At 42.6% G+C, this 20747-nt stretch overlaps 1 protein-coding gene across 4 annotated transcripts in view; it reads right to left on the reverse strand.

Annotated features, from left to right (window-relative positions):
- Positions 1 to 211: 211 nt before the first annotated feature.
- cacna1ia (calcium voltage-gated channel subunit alpha1 Ia) overlaps positions 212 to 20747 on the reverse strand; it is a 114570-nt gene continuing 94034 nt past the window's right edge. For 3 of the 4 annotated variants that reach the window (XM_086054986.1, XM_086054985.1, XM_086054984.1), the window contains 11 exons: positions 20078 to 20187; positions 18307 to 18440; positions 17902 to 17972; positions 16737 to 16815; positions 15385 to 15506; positions 13836 to 14285; positions 9852 to 10001; positions 6868 to 7002; positions 3572 to 3776; positions 3106 to 3341; positions 212 to 2947 (listed from right to left, as the gene is read on the reverse strand). In XM_086054986.1, coding sequence (XP_085911112.1) covers positions 2231 to 2947; positions 3106 to 3341; positions 3572 to 3776; positions 6868 to 7002; positions 9852 to 10001; positions 13836 to 14285; positions 15385 to 15506; positions 16737 to 16815; positions 17902 to 17972; positions 18307 to 18440; positions 20078 to 20187 — 2409 coding nt within the window. In that variant the 3' untranslated portion in view covers positions 212 to 2230. The remainder of the gene's footprint in view (positions 2948 to 3105; positions 3342 to 3571; positions 3777 to 6867; positions 7003 to 9851; positions 10002 to 13835; positions 14286 to 15384; positions 15507 to 16736; positions 16816 to 17901; positions 17973 to 18306; positions 18441 to 20077; positions 20188 to 20747) is intronic. The other variant, XM_086054987.1, reaches the window with a different exon arrangement.

A 20747-nucleotide genomic window follows, 5' to 3' on the forward strand; every position in this document is an offset into this window, starting at 1 on the left:
ATATATATACATACAAAACGTATAGAATTTATAGAAGAATTTCTATGAACCTGTGTAGTCCGTCTAGGCCGGGCCTTTATAATATATGCCCAAAAGTGAAATTCAAATTACTGAAGGCACAATAACTGATCGTAAGAAGGCAAAAGAAATGAGTACTGTTGAAAAAATGCAAAGTAAGAAGACGATTAAAAATCACATTGACATCAGTTAATCAGGGCATACACATTGAACATTTATTGCTGTGTAGTCAGGCTTTAACCTTTGTTGCCATATTCATTGACATTTGTCTCAGAAAAGACAAGGAGGATAAACCTTTCAAGCTAAAACAGCCCTTGGTTGTTCTGCGTTCAACCTTAACTCTCAGTCATCGTCATCATCATTATCATCATCATCTTCATCACCATGACACAGTTCACTGACAGAAACATCAGGAAAATGCAGTCACCTCACCTGATGTCATGTAACAAACATGCACGCTGGCACGCGCATACATGAGTGATGGGGGAAGAAAAAAAGATTGTTTTTACACCACCTCATTATTTTGGGATAAATTCAGAATCAAGGTTATGATTTTAACACAAGTAAGCTCTAAAAACCAGGCTTAAAGTTCATCTCATTTTAGGCTTGAAGTGATTAAGCGTGTGGCAAAACCCCACCAAAGTCATTTTGCATTAAAAGACACTTGTGCTCAGTGTTATGCTGCATTGCTACAACAGCAGATGGGTAGCAAAGGAGATATTCGTTAATCTGGGTGACATTTCAATAATAAACATAAACACAGAATTGCAAAACCAGACTGAAACAATATGTCCATGAGCATTATGCTTGAGTGAACATGGCTGCTCCCATCTGCTATGACTCATCGTATACTAACTAAAAAAAAAAAAAAAAGAGAGGACTCACTGTTTTGTTAAGAGATATGAAGGAAGGAACGATTTCAAGCAATTTCAAATTTTTTGCTTCATTGTTTTGCACACTTTAAAAAAATGTTATAAAACTGGAAGCCACTGGCGGACAAAATGACGTGAGGCGTCGGAATGGACTTAAAACGGGAGCGAGGTAATGGCCGCGATTTGCATGTGCCTATTCTCTTTCCTACAAAAATAGTGGAATAGAAATCACATGGTCATCACCCGACACTGACATCTGGACACACACTTGTATATACGTAAAAATTTTGATTAAGTTAAATGCATTTCCATCATGCAAGTTAAGGTCCCTTGCAACCTTTGTGGTATTGTCATTGCATCTCAAACTCTTCAACACTGTGAGAGGAAGTACTGTCAAAAGGAGTGTGCTTTAAATCTCACTGGCTATAAGGTCCAAACCATCTAGTGAGAGATGCTTGAGATATTTATATATGTATATAAAAAAAGAAAACAATTACAAATCACACCAAGTTCATGTCATGCCTTGGCAATCTGATCTGGTACAACTCACCCCCCTTTTCAAAACACGCTGCTGAATATATGAGAGCTATTTCATTCAATGCCTTGGATACCTGAGGCAGTGCACTCTCAGACAACCCACCCACATCGGTGAACTCTCCTCCACCCCACACTTTCCTGTGATGTCAGCAGAAGGGCTCGAGCCAGAGAGAGCGGGACCCGTTGTTTCCGTCTGTCGGAACAGATGGATATTAGATCCGCTTTCTGCCTTCCCCGCCAAACAACTGACCTGACATTCCCGTCCCTATCGCCGACCTTTAGCCTTGCTAATGTATATTCCGTCATCTGGAAGCTTTGTTCCAACTTACCTGTTGCACTGCCTCACAACAGTATCTGTTGGCATGGGTAGCTATTTCGGTTTGGATACTTTCATTTTTGCATTTTCAGGATCAGCGAACATGACCCGGCTTGGAGATAAGGAGCCGAGGCTCTCGTGTCTGTTTGAGTTTAAACGCTTGTTTAAGCTCTGGACATCTACCTGGAATAACAGGCTACCTAGTTCCTCTCATTGAACCCGCGCCGATCCTTAGCCCCTGGGCCCCAACTTTGCTGGCTACGACCTCACCGGTGCACTGCAGCAAAACCAAGACCGGCTTCTTAGGTTGCACAATTGCACAAAACAGGTCTTCGGTTGATCACAAATGTATAGAGAGGGGTCCGTGGGGGAAAGATGAGGGTTGGAAATACAGGCAAGCCTCTCTTGCATTCGTGGGAAAAGAGAGTGCAAGGGACAACGAAGGGTTCATTTCCAAGGAACGTGGACAAAAAGTTCCCAGTAGGTTTCATCTGTTTTTGCGAAAAGGCCCTACTGTTGTTTGGCTTGAGCTTTTCCCTCGGAACCCTTGCGATCCGTCTCCAATTTCATCTCCGTCTCCTCTCCTTGCCTCGGCTAATACCCCCGACCAGGGGTTGGCCAAGAAACCCTGGGGGTCCATAATCTCCAGGCCTAGAATCTCCCTGCGGGTCTCTCTTCCCCTGGATGACAACAGCATACCCCCTTGGTCCAGGCTTCCCGTGCTATTGCACTTTTTCACCGCTCCTCCAGGAGATGCTAAGGAACTGGGTGACAGCAGTGATGTCAGTGACAAGCTGCTCATTGTCTCCGACAAGTGTTCACTGTTGCCCGCTTGACTGGACCCACAACCACCAATAGAGGAGCCGATAACTATGCCCAGGTCCTCATCAGAAGGGTCAATGGAGTCCTCCCGTGTGAAGCCCGGGCTTGTGCTACCTCGCCCGCTGCTTTGGCTCCGCTGTTGGCCAACAGTGGCCTGCAGGGTTAGAGCCGATGAGGGGCTCGGCCTCAGTCTCAGGGTCTGGACCGGGGAAGAAATGCTAGTGTTGTCTTCACGGAGCGGGCACTCATGTGGTAAAGGAGTTGCTGGCGAGTCAATGTTTTGTGGTGGAGAGATGCTGAAGCTCAGTCCCTCTTCCAGGGTGGTCTGGAGGCTGCCTTCAGAGCTGCCAGTGGCGAGTGACGAATCACTGTGGGATGGATACTGCGGACGCATGCAAGAGTTGGGAAAGAAATCACAGTGCGAGTTTAACGAGTCGTTTTGGGTTGTGCTGATTTCTTTACATTATTGTATCTTATTATGTCTGCTCTTTGATAACAACAGTTGTTCATGCTCCCGTTTCCCCTCGCGCCCCCCCCTACCTGACTACACAGCATCTTGCTATGGCCTCCAGGAGAACGGAATGCAGCCCATGAAGCTGGGGAGGTCAACCTAAGGCCTCTTGACAACCTCAGGCTCCTGCTGCGGGGAGGTGCTGGGATGGCTGCTCCCGTCGAGTGGAAGAACTCAGCAGGCAGGGGGAGCAGCGGCGAGACGCTGCCGGCTTCTTCTTTCCCCTCGGTGTTTCTCTCTTTGTTGCCGACGCCGGAAACAGCACCTCGAAAAGGAAACAATTTCATCCAATTGCGATGCGGTCTACGACTGAGCTGTTGCTTAATGCTTTTAGGCATTTGTTAATGTATTAAAAGCTTCCTGGCTCTTTATGAGGCTCTTAAGGCAATCATTTCATTTTGTACATGGTTTACTATGGCGTGCAAAGAGCACACATTTACACTCGCTGCCCATTTATACCTGAAAATATGCACATAATTGATTGAATGTACTCACTTGGGCTGTAGTAAGATGAGCACATATTTGGCGAATTTGTTTGCATTTCAAGATCCTGTAGAACAGTTTCCATCTCTACTTTGCAGAGGGTCCTGGAGAAATGGCCAAGCCCTTGGATCTGGCTCTGGACAACCGTCTGGTGGACCTGCTGACTTCCTCCCCCTGCCGCTTCTTCAGAGCTGCAGGATCCGCTGCTGCACTTTGCCTGGAAGGGGGGAGATGACCTGGAACTGAGGAGATAGTCTTTTCCGATACAGTCATTCATTTTTTAAAGTGCGCCATCATAACAACTGAAATTAGCCCGAGGAATGGGCATTACCCTCAAAGTGATTATTAAAGTTCAGAATTGCATGCTGTAAAAAAGAATTCTCAGAACTTTAATTACACTTTATTCTTGTGCTCTTTTCATATCGGCACTTGTCAAATAAAGCAGTGATTATTAAAATCTGACTTTGTATTTGTTATTTTAATGGTATGCATTATCACAATAAATGTCAGGTGTTAACTTTGTGAGTGCATATAATTGTTCTGCTGAGAGGAATGGATCGAGTTGTGCTTTATGATTCCAGCCATTTTATGCACAACACAAATAAGTGAAAATGCCTGGCCAGTGGTTGACGAGGACACTTTGTAAAGAAACACTCCACGAATTCATGTATTGGAGTGATTTAAGATTTAATTAAGTCATGCTACTCCACTGGACACAGAGATGCAGTAAATTGGTGTTTTTGAATCCCTTTTAACCAACCACGAGTTTTAATATTTTCACACCAGTTTTCCGAAGTACAGTATGTGTTTGTCTGAAAATGCTGTCATCTCGTCATAAACTGGATAGTGTGTTTTCTCTCACTGAACTAGTCGTAGTGCCATGAATGTCACAATAAAAAACAGCCAAGATCGAAACTGGCTTTGTGTGGTTGCACTCTTTTTCCTCACTTCTGCACTTTCTTTAATGAGCTGTGATTGCAGAGAAATGTTTGCTGATTGCAGGGCTTATCTTGCTATCCAGAAACAAGTAGTACTTGCCAATTAAGGAGGAGGAGAGGTGCACACACATAAGAAAACTCCAAACAAGGAACAGGGTGCAGCATGAGAGCCACTCGGGATCGCAACTCTGGAGGACTGACGGAGAGATTTATTCCCGAGAAGGTTTCAAGACGGACTGCCGGACCGTGACTGACGGATGCGCTTAGTAACGATTAGATTGGCGGATGAAAACCCTCTTCTGTCATTCGTCAGTCCATTATTTTTAAAAGGTTTCCCATCATTCGCCAGCAAAACGAGCGTCCGTCCGTTACGGATAGAGAATATCATTGATCCGAACGTTTTGTAACGAGGAATGGGCCACAATTTCTTGAGGTACTGCTACCAAAGAAGGCTCAGCCAGTTATTTAAATAGAATAGCATTTTTTCCACTCTGCACTGTGACATTTACGTGTGAAGGTCAGTAAAAACATGGAAAAGGGCGTAATTGTTTACGTGGCATAAGTGAAAAAAAACAAACAAACAGGTGTCCCAAACTTGCTAATATCAGAGCACTAGAACTAGGTGTCAAGTGGAAAGACAACATACGTTGCTTAGTGTGAGTACGCCCTGAAGGCCAAGATAGCTCTACAACCGATAAAAATAAATAAAGACATATACTCTAGAAAGTGAAGGTTTATAGTTCACAAGAGAGCAGAGCAGTCATTAAAACACTCCTAATGGTCATTTGTTATTGCCTTCTGGAACGAATACAGAAACAAACCAGTAGGCCCCAGGGTAATGTTAGTGTTTACCCTCACGGGGAAGCAGGACAGACATGCCAAATACAAATTAATGCTTGGAGGAATAACACCAATATGATGATGCAGTTGTTGTTGGAGTGCTCACTGTATGTTTGGAATGTAGTGGAAGGCAGCATGGCCACGCAATACCGAAAGGCATACATGATATCACACTGTACTGTAGTTCCACATGAATAACAAGATGTTGTAATCTTGCTCTACGCCAATATCTGGTCCGGTCCGTCTCAAAAGTGTTTGATGCGTTCGAGCTCAAGGGCCAGTCAGATTCTTCCACACCAACCTTGTCCAAGCTTGCGTTTATGGACATTGCTTTGTGCATACTGGGTTGACCAAATTGGTTGCACATAGTTAAAAGTATGGAATTGTCCAGAATGTCACAGCAAATGAATAATTCCTTTTTTATATTTTTTTTTTATTAGAAGTGCATCATGTCTCACAAAGGATGAGATTAACTTCTAAATTACCGTCATTCTAAAATGTACTGATTCTCTTACTAATGAAGCCGTTGCTAAGCAGCAGGCCAATGTAATCGCTAAGGATGAGCTCTATTTCAAAATTTATGGCGACGTTCACAGTTGTGTGCACTTATTCCCCACCTTGCATTGTGTCATTTCACCACTTGATTGATTTCTATGAAATAGCGCGCACATAAACATGTCCTTGGAATTATGGAAATATTTTTCACTGATTTTTCTTGCCCTAAGTAGGCCTGATTCCAAAAGTCATGTCATCCATCATCTGCGCCACTTATCCTGTTCAGTGTTGCGGAGAGCTGGAGCCTGTGTCAGATGACTTCAGGCGAAAGGAGGGGCACATCATGGACTCAATGCCAGTCGATCACAGGGCACATAATTAGCCAAAAAACCATTCGCTCCGTCACTGAATGGGAACTGAGCTCATGTTGCCTGCACGGGAGTCAAGAGAGTAAACACTGCTGGGACTTAGGTCTCAGGTGCCAGGCCAGATAATTGATTTTCTGATTTTTCCAGGATTTCTTTTCCCACATTTCCCTCCATTCTCCCTAAAGAACATATAGTAAATGTTGAACAGTGTTTTCTGGGGAATATTTTGGATTTGTAGAATTTTTTGTTTTGCGGACCCCTGAGATAGGATAAAAATCTAGCTCCGCCACTCTAAGTAAACCATCAGTAACCATCTCCATCAAACGTAATCGTTTTGGAATTACACTCTGACAATATTTCTATCCGTATTTGGCCTGAGACTGGCCTTTGTTTTAACCTTTGTTGACTGTGAACACACACCACTAAATAGGCGAGTTTATCTCAAGAGTGATTTGCACAATTAAACAAAAGTGTTTACTGAAGATTATGAGCACGCATTAAATAGCCAGCTTCTATTACAAGGAGAGACTTGTAGCTTCTGTAATGATACACAACATACTAGATGAGTGCTGGATGTTTGCTTTGAATATTTTATACCTCATTAAAGAAGGATGGCAACATTTTCCAGACTTTATTCTGCTCTCACCTCACTTATCTCACCACCAACCTTGCTCTCTCGCACGAGCAGCTGGTAGGCCGTGTGCTCGTCCAAGCTGAGGTCATCAGGGAGGGCGGGAGAAGACGACTTGTTCGAGAGTTGCTCTGACTTCAGCGAAGCCTGCTCAATCTCCGCCATCCTGATCTGGTGTAAGGAAGCCACCTCAGTTATTGATGTCCCAGTCTGGGAGGTAAAGGTTCACAAGACTTGAGCAGATTGTGTAATTAACCTCATCTGCTACACACCCATTACTCCACACATCCAGTATTAAACTGCATTTGCAACACATCGGTGCAAAGAGAGAGGCTAATGCGACACTCGTTAGTTACAATGCCACTGAGCTTGAATTTGCCACAGCAGATGTTGACAGTTTGATCATCCGGTGTGTTCTCGGCAGAACTCAATCGCAAATCATCAAGTTAAGCACTGTGGTACAGCTGTCCTGCCATGACACATTTCACACAACCACTGCATGTCCCACACAATATTTTGCCATCATTTCAAAGTGGCTAGGAAGCAAAGGTTAATTCATTAAAAAAAAAAAAAATAAAATAAAAAAATACAAACTACAAAGCAGTCATTTTTTTCCCCATCCAACCCAAATCTGACAAAACTCTTGACGAGGCTAAATTTGGTATGGCAAATTTAAATGAGAAAATATTACTTCAAACATTGCCTGTAGAGTTGAAAGAGTTTTGTCGGCAACATCTTAATAAGCTTGGGGTAAAAAAAACAACTTCAGATTTCTTTCCATGTGAAAATTGTTCTGGCATTACAACAACTTGGAATTCAACCAGCTGTTATGGAACAAATAGTTCAAACAAATCTATTCCCCTTAACATAAAACAGAAGCAAGATATGCAAAATTTACACCATTTTTGACCACATTACCCGCATATATTCATGCATTTGTAATAAAGACGTCACATTCACTTATGCTCTTACCTGTAAAATGCTATTTTTGCTGTTTTCTTTGCCCTACCTTTTATGTTGTCATTTGTTCCGCTTGGTAAACCTTTTAAAAGCAGCTTTTGAAACTAATGGCGCCTCTCATAAGATGATGTCTTCCACAAATAACCCCCCCAAGACATGTTGCGCACGTGTGTGCAGCGTGGAGAGACTCTCATAGGCAATAAATGAAAGCAAACACCTTCACTGCACCATACAACAGCCCCCCCCCCCCCCCCCCCACCGCCGCTCCCCGCGGACTGAAATGCAGTCAGCCTCACTCTGGGGACGATCCCACGTCCTCATTAGGCGGTACCCTGATGGATATTGCGTCCCAAAGCACCTTTTGTCGTGTCCCCCGCAAACACAAAAAACAAAAAGGTGCACATGACTCTAGGCGATGACGGACGCTGTCTGAGGAACACCCACCTTCTCACACACAGACACACCGATAGAGGTTAATACAGCAGAGATAGATGGACCAAAGGGAAGAAGAAATATGGAGGGGAGGGGTGGGGGAGTGGTTGAGGGCAGATTGATGGTTTGACAGCATCAGCAGACAGGTAGAAAACAGCACTGACAGGTGAGGAGGTGTTGAGGCCAGTTATTGCTTCTTCTGAGCTGGCCCGCCGCACTTTGTCACAGTGACGGACAAGACTGGCACAGGACAACACGTTGGTAAGTTGGATCTCGTATGCGCAACCTGCTGTCAACAAAACAACCCACGAGTAGTAGGAGAGTGTTGCGCACATGCATGTTAGGGGAGCTTACATGCTGTGGGCCTCATTCATCTACATGTCAGCTCGTGTGGAAAGTTGATAGCGCACAATGCAAACAGGCTGAAATTAACTCTGACATGGACATGCTTCTTAAGCCTGCAAACGCTTTCCATTCACTACGCTTCATGAGATCAATGAAGCCCGAAGTGTGTAACGGACTGTGCTCAAATGCTGTTCCCTATGTGTGTGTGCGTGTGTGTGTAAGTGTGACCGTTTTACCCACTGGTCATATATAAAATCTCAAATATGTTTGTGTATGGTGTACATCAAGGTCGTGCGGTCAGGGGAGGCAGGGGAGGGTGGGCCTCACCTGCATCACGAAGAGTAAAGAAAAAAGAAAAAAAAAAGATTTTTTTCAATTATAATTTTCTGGTCTGTGCTTTCTATTGAGTTTCTTTTTGTTTCCTATAATATCAACGACATAGGTAAAATTGCTGAATTTGCCTATTTTCTGTTCAGATAAATGAGGCAGCAAGCAGCCGAACCTCAGCTCAGATGGTGCAATCCCACACTAACTGGGGTGAGAAACCTGCGTGTAGGGCAGTGTGCTTCCGCCATGTCGAGTGCACAACTAGCTCGCCGCATTTAAAGGGAATAAAAAGAGCCACTTTGATTGGCCATGACTGAAAACGGCTGTTACCACTTCCACTGTGGCACAACCCTCCGCCAATCTGCGAAATTACCAACATTGGGTCCAACCCGCCTCTGTGCAGATATTTGCCACGCCACGTGCAGGACCTACGCCGGCAATGAAAATAGATCCCCAGATGTGCTCAGTTTCTTCGAGTTTTTGGAAAAGATCACAATGGAAGTAAAATAAGCAAATGTATAGGCGGAGTGAATTGTCGCATTTACATTTTACATTGGTTAACTTTGTTTCGCTCTTGCCACGATTATAAATGTTAAAAAATTGGATCCATTATAAATCATAGGTATGATAGTTTTTTTTTTTTTAATTTTGTGCCTAAATGTTAAAAAGTTAAAACTATAGTTACTATCGAGGAAATTAAGGTTTAATTATGAGAGCAGTTTGAGTGAGAAACTGATTATTTTAAATGATGCACAGTAGAAAGCTGAAAACACTACTTGATATATTATATCAGATATCAGTTTAAAAAAAAACCAAAACGAGTGTTCTTTCTCTAACAAACAGCGGAAGATAGCCTACCACCATTGCACATTTTGAACCCAAAAGGGAGGCCAGTGGTTCTGCTCCTGTGCATGTGCTGCATTTGTGCACGTGTTAACGTCACATGAGGGTGGTACCTCTTGTGGGTGGCCCCTGCGGTCTTTACAGATGGGTAGAGGGGAGGAGTAATGGTGGAAGACAGAACCAGAGAGATTGTCGATCATCAGCATCTCCCCTTCTAATGTATCCTTGATCAGGAGAGATACGCTGTCCAACCACTGGCTCTCCTGGAACACACACACACACACACACACGCACGCACATATACACGCACACATGCGTACACACACGGGGACAAACACACACGGGACGCGGGCCAGCAGACCAGAATTGCACGCAGGCACAAAAGGTGTGCACATGCCGACATGCGAGGACAAAGAACACGCAGGGAAATGCAAAGACAGCCGTCAGGGTCCCAAAAATGCCTTTGTGCATGTAAAGATACAAACTCACTGTCATAAAGAATCCCTCTTTTTTTTTTTTTCTTTTTCTTTTTTAATCTCACCAAAGGAATAAGAGAGACACTCTTCATCACACACATAATCCACACCAGATCAAATTTTCCCTTTGGATAAAACGAATTCCACCACATGAGCGCTTTAAACCCTCATTAGCCAGTTTTTTTCTTCTCAAAGGCCGGAGCATGGAAAACGGTGAAATTACATCGGATACATCACCTCATTTAGTTTGTGCAATACCTTGACATAACAGTTTGAGATTCGACCAAATGTTTGTGCACCGGGCATTAGTAGCAATTAAGACTCGGTCAGACTGGCTTTTCTCGCCAGAAACTAGACGAGTTCAACCAGGGAATATGCAGTCAAGGAAATGACTTCAAAATAAATTCTCCAATTTTTACTGCATGTCATAAGTTCCCTTCACCATTTCATTCAAGCGTCATTCATTTCAGAAGTGTGGGCTCTTGTTTCCTTTCAGACATTATCTCTTTGGACTTTGCATGGACCTAAAGCATGCTAGGTATCAAGATATAATTATTGATCCATAAGATAGAAAATAAAGGATTGACATTTGTAATAGCGATAGTGTCATTTACAGTGTTTTCTATTGAGAATATTGAAATGCATATGAACAGGGCGTTTGTTGCCTTTGTTCAATAATTCATGCACACTCACATTTTAATTTTTAAACAAGCTGTGCAAAAGTCATATTTCTGACTCACACCAATGTATTAAAATAAACCATCATCATCATATAATTCTTGAGTGCAAAAGAGTACTGAGACCACACAGAAAAGAACGTAATGATATTTACATAAAAAAGCTTTATACTTAAATAAAAAAAACACGACAGAGTTGACTTTTCCGTGTGATTTTTTTTTTTTTTTTTAACTAGTAATGTTTGGACTTTACTTTCATAACATTCCGCCCCCCGGTAATTCCTATCATTTTTACTGTCTCCTTATTCTTTTCACTGTAGCCCTTCTATTAATTACACAATCCCAGCAACATCAGTCAATTGAATGACGCTACAATGCCTCCTTTTGCCCAGCATTGTCTCGCACGCGCATCACAGAGACATTTGCAAGAGAGTCCGTTCTGTGTAGGTGGCGAGATAAAAAGATAATGTTTGATTGACTGCGGTGGCCTATGTGCTGGCCTCTATTAATAACTGTATTACTAGACAACAATAGGGTCCGTCTGCTGGGAGTTGAACTTGAGAGACAGAGAGAGCGAAAGAGAGAGCTGAAATTAATTACAACCTCTATCTGACTGTCACTGCCTGAGCTATTATCTCTCCTCTCCTATTCCCTTTGCCCTTTCTCACCGTGTGTGCGTAACGCCGACTGGCTTCTTTTACCTGCCATCTATCAATAGTGTTTCATCGCAGCCAAAACTTTGCTGTGTAACTAGCACAGGCGGAGACGATTGCCGGGCGCACTCGGCAACCACTAAATCTGATCAAGTCAATCAAGATAATCTTTTAAAGGAGGTAGATTGACGGGATTAAGGCGACGTCATTTCACAAATACACGATGCTCGATTCTAAAGTGATAGGACTGCGCAGGAACGGACCAATCCGATTGCTTGGGGGAGATCAAGGCGACATTTTAAGATGTGGTTTGGATGTAGTAAAAACTCCAAGCGACAACAAGCTTTTAAAAATGGCTGCCAGCGGAGGGATTAGAGTTGACATAATTTCAGTTTTATCAGAATTGAAGCACATTTACAATGACCAGGAATGACCTTGTGAAGCAGGTCGAGTACCAAGAATTTAGATGTGTGTCTTAACAATTTATATTTTTGATCTCATAGGTAGAAAAAAAAAAAAGACCGCATCAACAAAGTGTTCTTTCTGAAGATAAGTATTTTGGCTAGCTCCATATAATTCACTCTTTTCCTATCTGGTGTCAACAAGAGACACTGGCATCTTGTCGAGCTATTACGATATAGAGCAGAACCTCTAAAGTCCAATGTGATACAATTTGGAATTCAACTAAAATTCTCAAGAATATATATGTCTCTAATTGTACCGGAATGTGTGCAAATGCTTGACCAATCGCAATGAGAGTTGAATTATTATTCTGCTACATTTTCACGATGACAGTGATTGAGATGAGGACGCCAAAGTCACGTGACAGTGATATTGATCACTTTTTTCCCCTGACCGCAGTTACATCAAGTAAAACGACTCCTCTTGAAAGCCAAATAGCTTCCAAGTGCAGGTTGATCAGCATCCTTGAGGTTCCACTTTAGCTTACTTCCCTACTCCCTAATCTTATCTCCTATCTCCCCATGGAGGGAAAATTGATGGAAGCAGATTCCCTTTTCTCTCTACTCGGCCGCTTTGCATTTCTTCTTCAGTATTTTGACTCTACAATTTTGCAGCACCGTTAGATGTGCTCATTTGAGTCTTACTTCACTAAACACACACACTCATATATAAAAACACACACTAAACCCTGGGACTGAATACATTACGGATCCCTTAATGCAAATCACTTGAGAGAGACCGCTAGCGAGATGCGTGTTACTCCCCGGTCGGCAATATGTTCCTCTATCAGCCAACGCTGAGCTAAAAATGGCTCCACATGTGTCTGCGCGTAGAGCTGCGAAGTGAAGGCGAAAGGCAGCTGATGAGTCATCTCAACGTGTGTTGATATCGTTAGCAACTCGCGGACTGAATGACATGCGGCAGACTGCGCGAAACAATGAGGGGGCGGGGGGAGGGTCCAACAAGGCATGCACCTGTGTCCAGCCAACTGATCGGAACCGCTCCGCATTTCGCCGTCTTCTCATGCTAACGCTGAGAAGGATATTCAGAGCTTTGAAAACTCCGATTCATGCAATGCAGGACTGACTTGTGTGACCTCCAATGAACCTTAGCCAACTTGATGCTGATAGACAGGAAGATGAAACTTGTACTCATGTACAAGATATATTTGTCAATGTGTAATCCTAGGACTACGTCTATCCTCTATGAATCAAGGTCCCCAAAGCATATCCTCCCTGCAGATGTCTAGGACAAGCCCTGAAAGCTTCAATAAAATGAAAATTTAAGATACAAGAGACAAAGAAAGTGAATTGTAATAAGGGAGCACAACCATCAAACATGGCTGTCAATTGGATGAAAAAAAAAAGGCAAGGAGTCGCTTTTGTGGGCATCAATCACGTCGCAATTCACAATTTTGATTTGTTTTCTCAATATAAAGCACCGCACCGATACATTAGAGCAGATACACGGAGAATACACAAGCAAGGTATGTCTTTGTTTTATTTTGGTTGTAGATCTTATTGATCTTTTGTCTTTCACATCAGGACTTTCCAGCTTCGAGGCTACAAAGGTAATAATGAGTTATAATGAGTCTCTTTGTGGATTGTAATAAGTCATTAGGGAAGAATTGCCTAACCCTAACCTTAGAAAGGACTACTGACCTCTAACCGTTTAAAGAGCAACTCAAAGATCTGTGTTAATTATTACCCAATAAAAAAATAAAAGTTTTGATTTTTGCTTTTTTTTTTTTTTTTTTTTTTTTAAAGATCGACTCGACGTTTTAAAAGGCAAAGCCACACTCATACACACACGCGCAGAAAGACACTCACTTCATGTGCTGGCGAGTACATCGGCTGGTTGGAGTCCGCGGCGTCGTACGGCACCGCGTGCGCGCTGCCGGACGTGCGCGTCCTCCCTCCTGCTCCCATCTCTCCTCGGCCTCCTCCCTCCTTCCTGCGGCCGTCGGTACCGGGGGCCGAGCCGGCGGCGACCGCGCCTTTCTCCACCCGTCCGCCGCCGCAGCCGGGGGCGCCCATGCAACAGAGGGTGCCCTGGGCCAGCTCCAGCTCAATTTCTGCATCCATCTCCGCCTCCTCTTGGGCCTCCTTGTTGGAGTCGTCCAGGTGCTTCATCAGCACGGCCACCACCACATTGATGAGCACGAACTGGGCGGTGAGCACGAAGGAGACAAAGTACATGGGCGAGATAAACTGAAGGCTGGGATTGCAGGCGTAGTCCACATCAGTGGCGTGATCTGGTGGGCACTCCCGCAATGTGTCCTGGACACAGAGGATGGAGAGGAGGATGAAGATCAGTGGGCAAACACGAACATATTTCAGAAAACAGACAAACAAAAAATCTTTATGTGTACACTCTACTCTAGGATATGGAGTTTTGATGATTTTTCTCTTGGTAAAGGCAACATTTTTGATGTATTGGAGGTCATTAGTTCATATAGATGTGCCTAATATTGTGTCCTATTAGAGAAGAACATATTACATAGAATCAATGAGTTATATTTAGAACACCAATTCTTAAAACAGACATATCACAAAAGAGTAATACATTTATATCATATTTCCACTTTTTTGAACTTCCTTCTATTTGCTATAGCGCTTGCCCTTTTAACTCATTCACTGCCATTGACGGATTTATTATTCTTTTCACAGTCCAACCATTCAACACAAGGAATTTTTTTTTTTTTTCATTGTTTTCAAACATTAGGGTAAAAGAGGGTCTGAAAATGTCTGGCAGTGAATGAGTTGATGGTCACGGGTGAGCTGGAGCCAATCCCAGATGACTTTAGACGAGGGGCGGGGTAAGATTAGCCTGATATTTACTCACTGAGCTTCTTCACACCACAACACTATTTTTGCAATTTGCATTTTACCGCTCACTTTTACATGTTCAGAATCACCGGCCACTTTCTGTAGTTTTCAAACTGCTCCTTTGTCCTCATCATGTCCACAGATTTATATCAAATTGGGTTGATGGCCAAACAATATCCACATTGGCTGCACCTCCATAACATCATTTCTCCTCCTCTGTGTAGCCTAAGAGTGCATTGGGAGGGAGGATAGCTGCAGGAGGTGCGCGTTCAAGGGTAATTAGTGATTCGTGTGCGTGCGCAATGAGCCACAGTCACTTCCCGACCCGTCAGAGCGGAAATTTGTGTAGCCGTTCGCCGAGCCAGCACATTTCTCCTCCATCGGAAGTCATGATTAAGACAAACGATAGTTTGTCTTTTGTCTCTCTCGGGGCATCTTGTCAGTGCTTGGTTGAACGATTTGAGTTAAATCCTTTCGGACGCCAAGTCATTCGTAAGTGGCACGCTCCATCTGCTATTGAACAAGTGAGCAGGCAGAAAATTCAACGCACCTTCATGATGCCATTCCAGTTGTCGCCCGTTGAGACTTGAAACAAAGTCAGGAAGGCCATGCCAAAGTTCTCAAAGGTAGCGTGACGACTCATGCCCTCGCACGGGTAGTCTTGATTGCAAACTGAGGGTGAGAAGGGTGGATGTCGGGAAAGAGGGAGGACGCCGAGCGGCAAGCAGGAGGGATGATGAAAAGAGGGGAAAATACAGTTTGATGTCACAAGAGATTATTTTCAGAAATTCGCCACGCCGCTCTTCATAAGACAGTGCAACCTCACAGCTGGTAAGCTGCCTTGAAGTCGTTTTTTTTTTTGATGAATGGCAATGAAACCTGTTGCCCCATTTTGTCCTTGAGCTTGAATCCCAAAATAGTCTTAGACGTGACCTCAAGAAAGTGACACGTTTCTCCAGCACTGCGGGACTTTAGCAGGATGAAGAGTGTATCTTCTAGTAGTAGTGTGGCATTTAAGGACAGTACTTGTTTCGGCACACTGGAGAGTGGTTTGATTCCCTGTTGGCTAACTGTGAGAGAACTAATGAAAAGAGTTTAAGGATGGAGAGAAAATATGTTGCTTTTCATGTGATTCAATGAGCACCAGCTGGATTCGCTTAGACGCCCGCATGAAAAACACTGGAGTCATACTTTATCTGGAGCAATTAGATGAAGGAAAGGCATCTTGCGTTTATATGCGGCAACGCAAAGTATTCACTTTTAGTGAACCTCAACAGAAACTTTTATGCCCCCTTTTGTTACATGGGCCAAATTCAAGTCGGCCAACAAACCTGACGGATTTGAAGTGTTGAAAACCTTTTTTTTGTCATACAAATGTTTTCTTGTTTTTAAACCCTAATTTCAAAATGGTTAACAGGTCTGGGTTAAGGATTTGAAACAAATGATTTCCCTTGAATTCATTACAAACTGGAAATGCCTAGACAATCACAATGCATGCTAGCCAACCTCCAATTGTTTCTGAGAGTGGACAATTTGAACAATCGGGCTCCATTAATAAGGTCGGATAAAATTAAAGTGTTGCCTGTCTTTTAATAATGATTCAATCTATTAGAGGGTAAAAAATCTGTCAAAACATCAAAATTGAAGCAAGCGACATCCATTTTGACTTATGACAAGACGTAAAGCAACGTTAAGGACACCGAAATTTGAACACAATCCGAATAAAACTGCAACCTTGAAACATGCCACTTTTCTCGTAACTGTAGTGCGATATTCAGTTCCCATCTGAAAAGTGCACAAAGTGGCTGCTACAAAAGACAACAATGAAAACGCACTATCATGCTGAGGAACAGGTGTTCTAACCCAGACGCTTGTGTGAGTTTTGACAAAAAGGTTACTCACCAAGTTCTCCGAAAAGCTCTACTCCTAAGGCGGCGTAGATGAAAAACAGTAGCATGAAGAGCAGACCCAGGTTACCCACCTGAAACAAATAAACATCACAAAGATTTTCAGAACTACTCACCCTGAGATTTAGAAATGCTTTAACACTACTTTAAATATGTGATAAGCTCTTTTTATATCAATGATAGACTCTAATTTTTTTTTTTTTTTTTTTGCAATAGGTTCAATTTAGCTAAATCAGTATTATGCAAGCTTTTATAGGTCGAACTTAAAACCAAAAATGAAAACATCTCTAAAACGTGATGTGCTAGAAAGAAAGTAAAGCCTTTTTTTTTTTTTTTTTTTTTTTTTTTTTTTTAAATCAGTGACAAAAATCCTTTTTGGGACACAAAAAGCCATCTCCACGACCAGTGGAATGTCTTCGGTAAACACCTTCGGATGCTTGCCATTTAATTTTAACAGTAAAATATGGTGTCATCAGACCGCAGGTCAAATCTATCACCTGTTGTAAGACTTCAAACACACACCTATACAAAACAGAAAGAAAGTGAGATATACCCCCTGGAATGGTTTAATTAGCCTGGGTTTTAATTACCTCCCTGTGCACTCTTGGGACAGGGCAAAGGGCTCCGTGTTAATGAGCACAGATCAATAAAAAAAAAAAAAAAGACGAGGAAAGTGCAACCTCTCTCCTCACGACTGACGCTAACCTCCTAAAACTAATTTCTCGTGGTTTCTTCATATTACTTTTGGATGGTCAGCAGGTTCAAATTGTGAGTTTGTTTGTCCATAACCGAGCATGTCCACCAGAGGAGTGTGTTTGATTAATTCAGTAACTGACATGATCCACTCTATAAAGACAAATCTTAGGAAACACTTTTTGATCAATTCATCTATCAAACAGAGGTTCCTTAATCTTAATTTCATGACGTATGTAGACAGTTAAATGGTATAGGGAGCCCCCCGGTGTTTTTACTACACACAATGTGACTGAGTATGAATGTGAGGCATGAGTGAGCCATCTATTAAAAGTAGCTGGCTGACAGAGAGAAAAGAGAGCGTAGGAAACCATACTGGGTATTGTTTGGGAGTGGGATGCTCACACTGACAAGGAATGGTGGCATGAAAATGCATGTACAGTTTGTGTGTGTGTGTGCGTGTGTACCTGAGGCAGGGCTTGGACCACCGTGTCCAACAGGGCTCTCATTCCTGTCGCCATCTTCAGCAGCTTCAGGACTGTGCAAATGTGTAGGGAGAGAAATGCATTCAATGAGGGCATTCGGGTTTTTTTGTCCTTAATGCTAACTAAACAGAGACATCTCAGAACAAAGCTACGGTCGGCACTCTTAATTTGCAGCACGTTTGTGTGCGCATACAGTAAAGAGGAAATATGGTATATTGATATTTTGTTTGCATACAAATTGAAATCGCTTCAAAATCAGTGACTGACAGCTGGCCAGTTATTTAAACTAGTTGCCGTGTACAGCTCACCGTTGGCCCAGCGGGATGCAGGCTATGGAAAGCGTTGGTTTAAATTGTGGAAAAGTTAGCCGCGGATTCAAATGCGTACCTCGTGCTATCCTCAGTACTCTCATGATCCTGATGATGGTGGGGTTGATGGGCAGCGCAGCGCTGATCTCGATCTCCTCCAGTGTGATGCCCATCACGGACAGAAGCACAATGGCAAGGTCCAGTTGGTTCCACCTGACATAAGAACACATGTTTTTTTTTTTTTTTTTTACATGTATAGTATATGGCCAGTTTGTATTCAAGGCGGTGCTACTCTCACATGATTGGCTTTCGTCTGTGCTAGTTGATAGCTGGCTATGGTCTTTGTGGTGTGTTTAAAGGCTGATTTCTGGCCTGGTGCTAGTGGAGGGGGAGTCAACCCATCATTTTTCTTTACAAGAATATGTTGGATGCCCCCCCCTCCCCTAGAAACACGTCATTCTGATCAATACTGTGCTTGTGGTATATGAGTGAATCAGTAAAATCAACCGTTTTTGTCCATCTCAGGGGGCGGCCATTTTGCCACTTGCTTTTGGTTGAAAATGGCATCACAGTTGCTCAGGGCTCTGCTAACGACCAATCATGGCTCCGCTTCAGAAAACAGGTGAGCCGCAATTGGTCGTTACCTGAGCCCTGAGTAATTGTGTCATTTTCAGTTGACAGAAAGTGACAAAATGGCTGCCTCTGTGATGGCTAACAATGATTGGATGTTGCTGCTTACCTCATCTTCCACAAATGCAATATTCATCAGAATGCCATGTTTAGACTAATGGAGGCGCATAGAATGCATTATTGCAAAGATTTTTTCTTAGGGGTTGCCTTTTCTTTTAATGGGGTGTTCAAGTTACTTTATGTGAGTGTTAAGCTACTTACAGTTTTACCCGTAGTTTTAGTCTCTGCAATGTGTTCAAGTGCTACTTTCTAATCGGTGCTAGTTATTGGTTGGGAGAAGTTGTTTAACATCGACTCACTTCTTCCCCTTTGCTATGTGAATTTTTACTTTAGTCTTTGTGGTGCAGTCTATTTGCTACCCTGTATCCTTTGCCAGCAATCAATAGCTGCTCTATAGCTAATCTATTTGTGACTTTATAGCTGGCTGTGGTCTGGTCAATTTACAAAATATCACTTTGACAAACAACAATACTTCTTCTAAAAATCTCCACTGTAAATTCTCAAACTAAATGTGCTCACTTCTATTATTTCCTTTTGTGTTGAAAAGCCTTGCCTGATATCATCGTATAAAATGGACATTACTCACTTCCCTGTGTTGTACTTGATCTTATCGTGGTAAATGAAACAGTCTCTTTTACTAGTGGCTCTGGATTGAGCACAGCAGCTGTTTTTTTCTTATTATTACAAGGTGATTTTGCTCAGATGCAAGAAGAGAACAATGTCTGACTGACACAATGAGTCTCACCAAAGGATGAAATAAAATGTGTATCGGCAGTCAGTCTTGCATAATGCATAATAACCTACACTCTCACAATTCCTGCTTTTGTGTTAGTGTGTCCTTCGCTGCTATTAATGTGGCCTGACAGACATTCGTGCCAGAAAAACAAACAAACACGATCCACAGTGACCACTCGTGACACTTCAAAATATATTTGATGCATTAACATGTGATACATTATCAACATCCGCCCCATTGTGCTCGGGCCTTTAAGTTCTGGCAACACACTGAAAGGTCAAATGTTTGGCAAGGTTTTCTGAATCAGTAAATTCGCCCCGAAACAGAAATTTCGAGATGATTGCGCATATGAATGAATGACTTTTGTAAAGCTTAGCACGTGCGCGCAATAAATGACACAATCATGAACAAATTCACCGTGCACCTGTCTTTGAAGAAGCGGCGGAAGCCGAAGGCGATGAGCTTGAGTATGGATTCCAGCACAAAAGTGGAGGTGAAGAAATAATTGCAGTACTTCAGGGCAAGATCTAGAGACTGGGAAAAGACAGTCAAGAGTGTGAGTGTGTGTCTGTGTGCAGCTTGGCTGGAGGAGTATCAGCTGCACCAAGCAGGGGGAAACTGTGCTGGAATCGTCCCCATTGTTTGGAGATTAAAAGGCAGGCAGGCAGGCAGGCAGGCCAGAGGCATGAACACAGCCTCATCTATTCATAAAAATGCAAAACTTCCACATTCAACCACTTAGCGAAAAAGGAACCATAGTCATGAGTTATATTAGTTATGCAGCCTGACTTAGAAATTCTAATTTCATCCCAAAACAATGATTTGAGGCTAATATGTTTACTTTCAAAATCACTATATATATTTTTCACAAAAACAACAAACCCCAAAGAAGTTCCATCTGGATTGAAAATGGATCTTGCTCACTTCCCTGCATTGCACGTGAACAATATCATTTTGTTTGAAGCCAATAAAAAAGTATATTAAAACCATTATTAAGAAATAAATGATGTACATATCTAATAAATCTAAGCATTCAAATAAGACACGTTTATTATGTATGTACTATTTTATCAAAATAAAAAATAATAATATTT

This window comes from Filicampus tigris, chromosome 16 (genome assembly GCF_054856515.1).
Source record: "Filicampus tigris isolate MCC_2025a chromosome 16, RoL_Ftig_1.0, whole genome shotgun sequence".
In the NCBI taxonomy this organism is placed as follows: Eukaryota; Metazoa; Chordata; class Actinopteri; order Syngnathiformes; family Syngnathidae; genus Filicampus; species Filicampus tigris.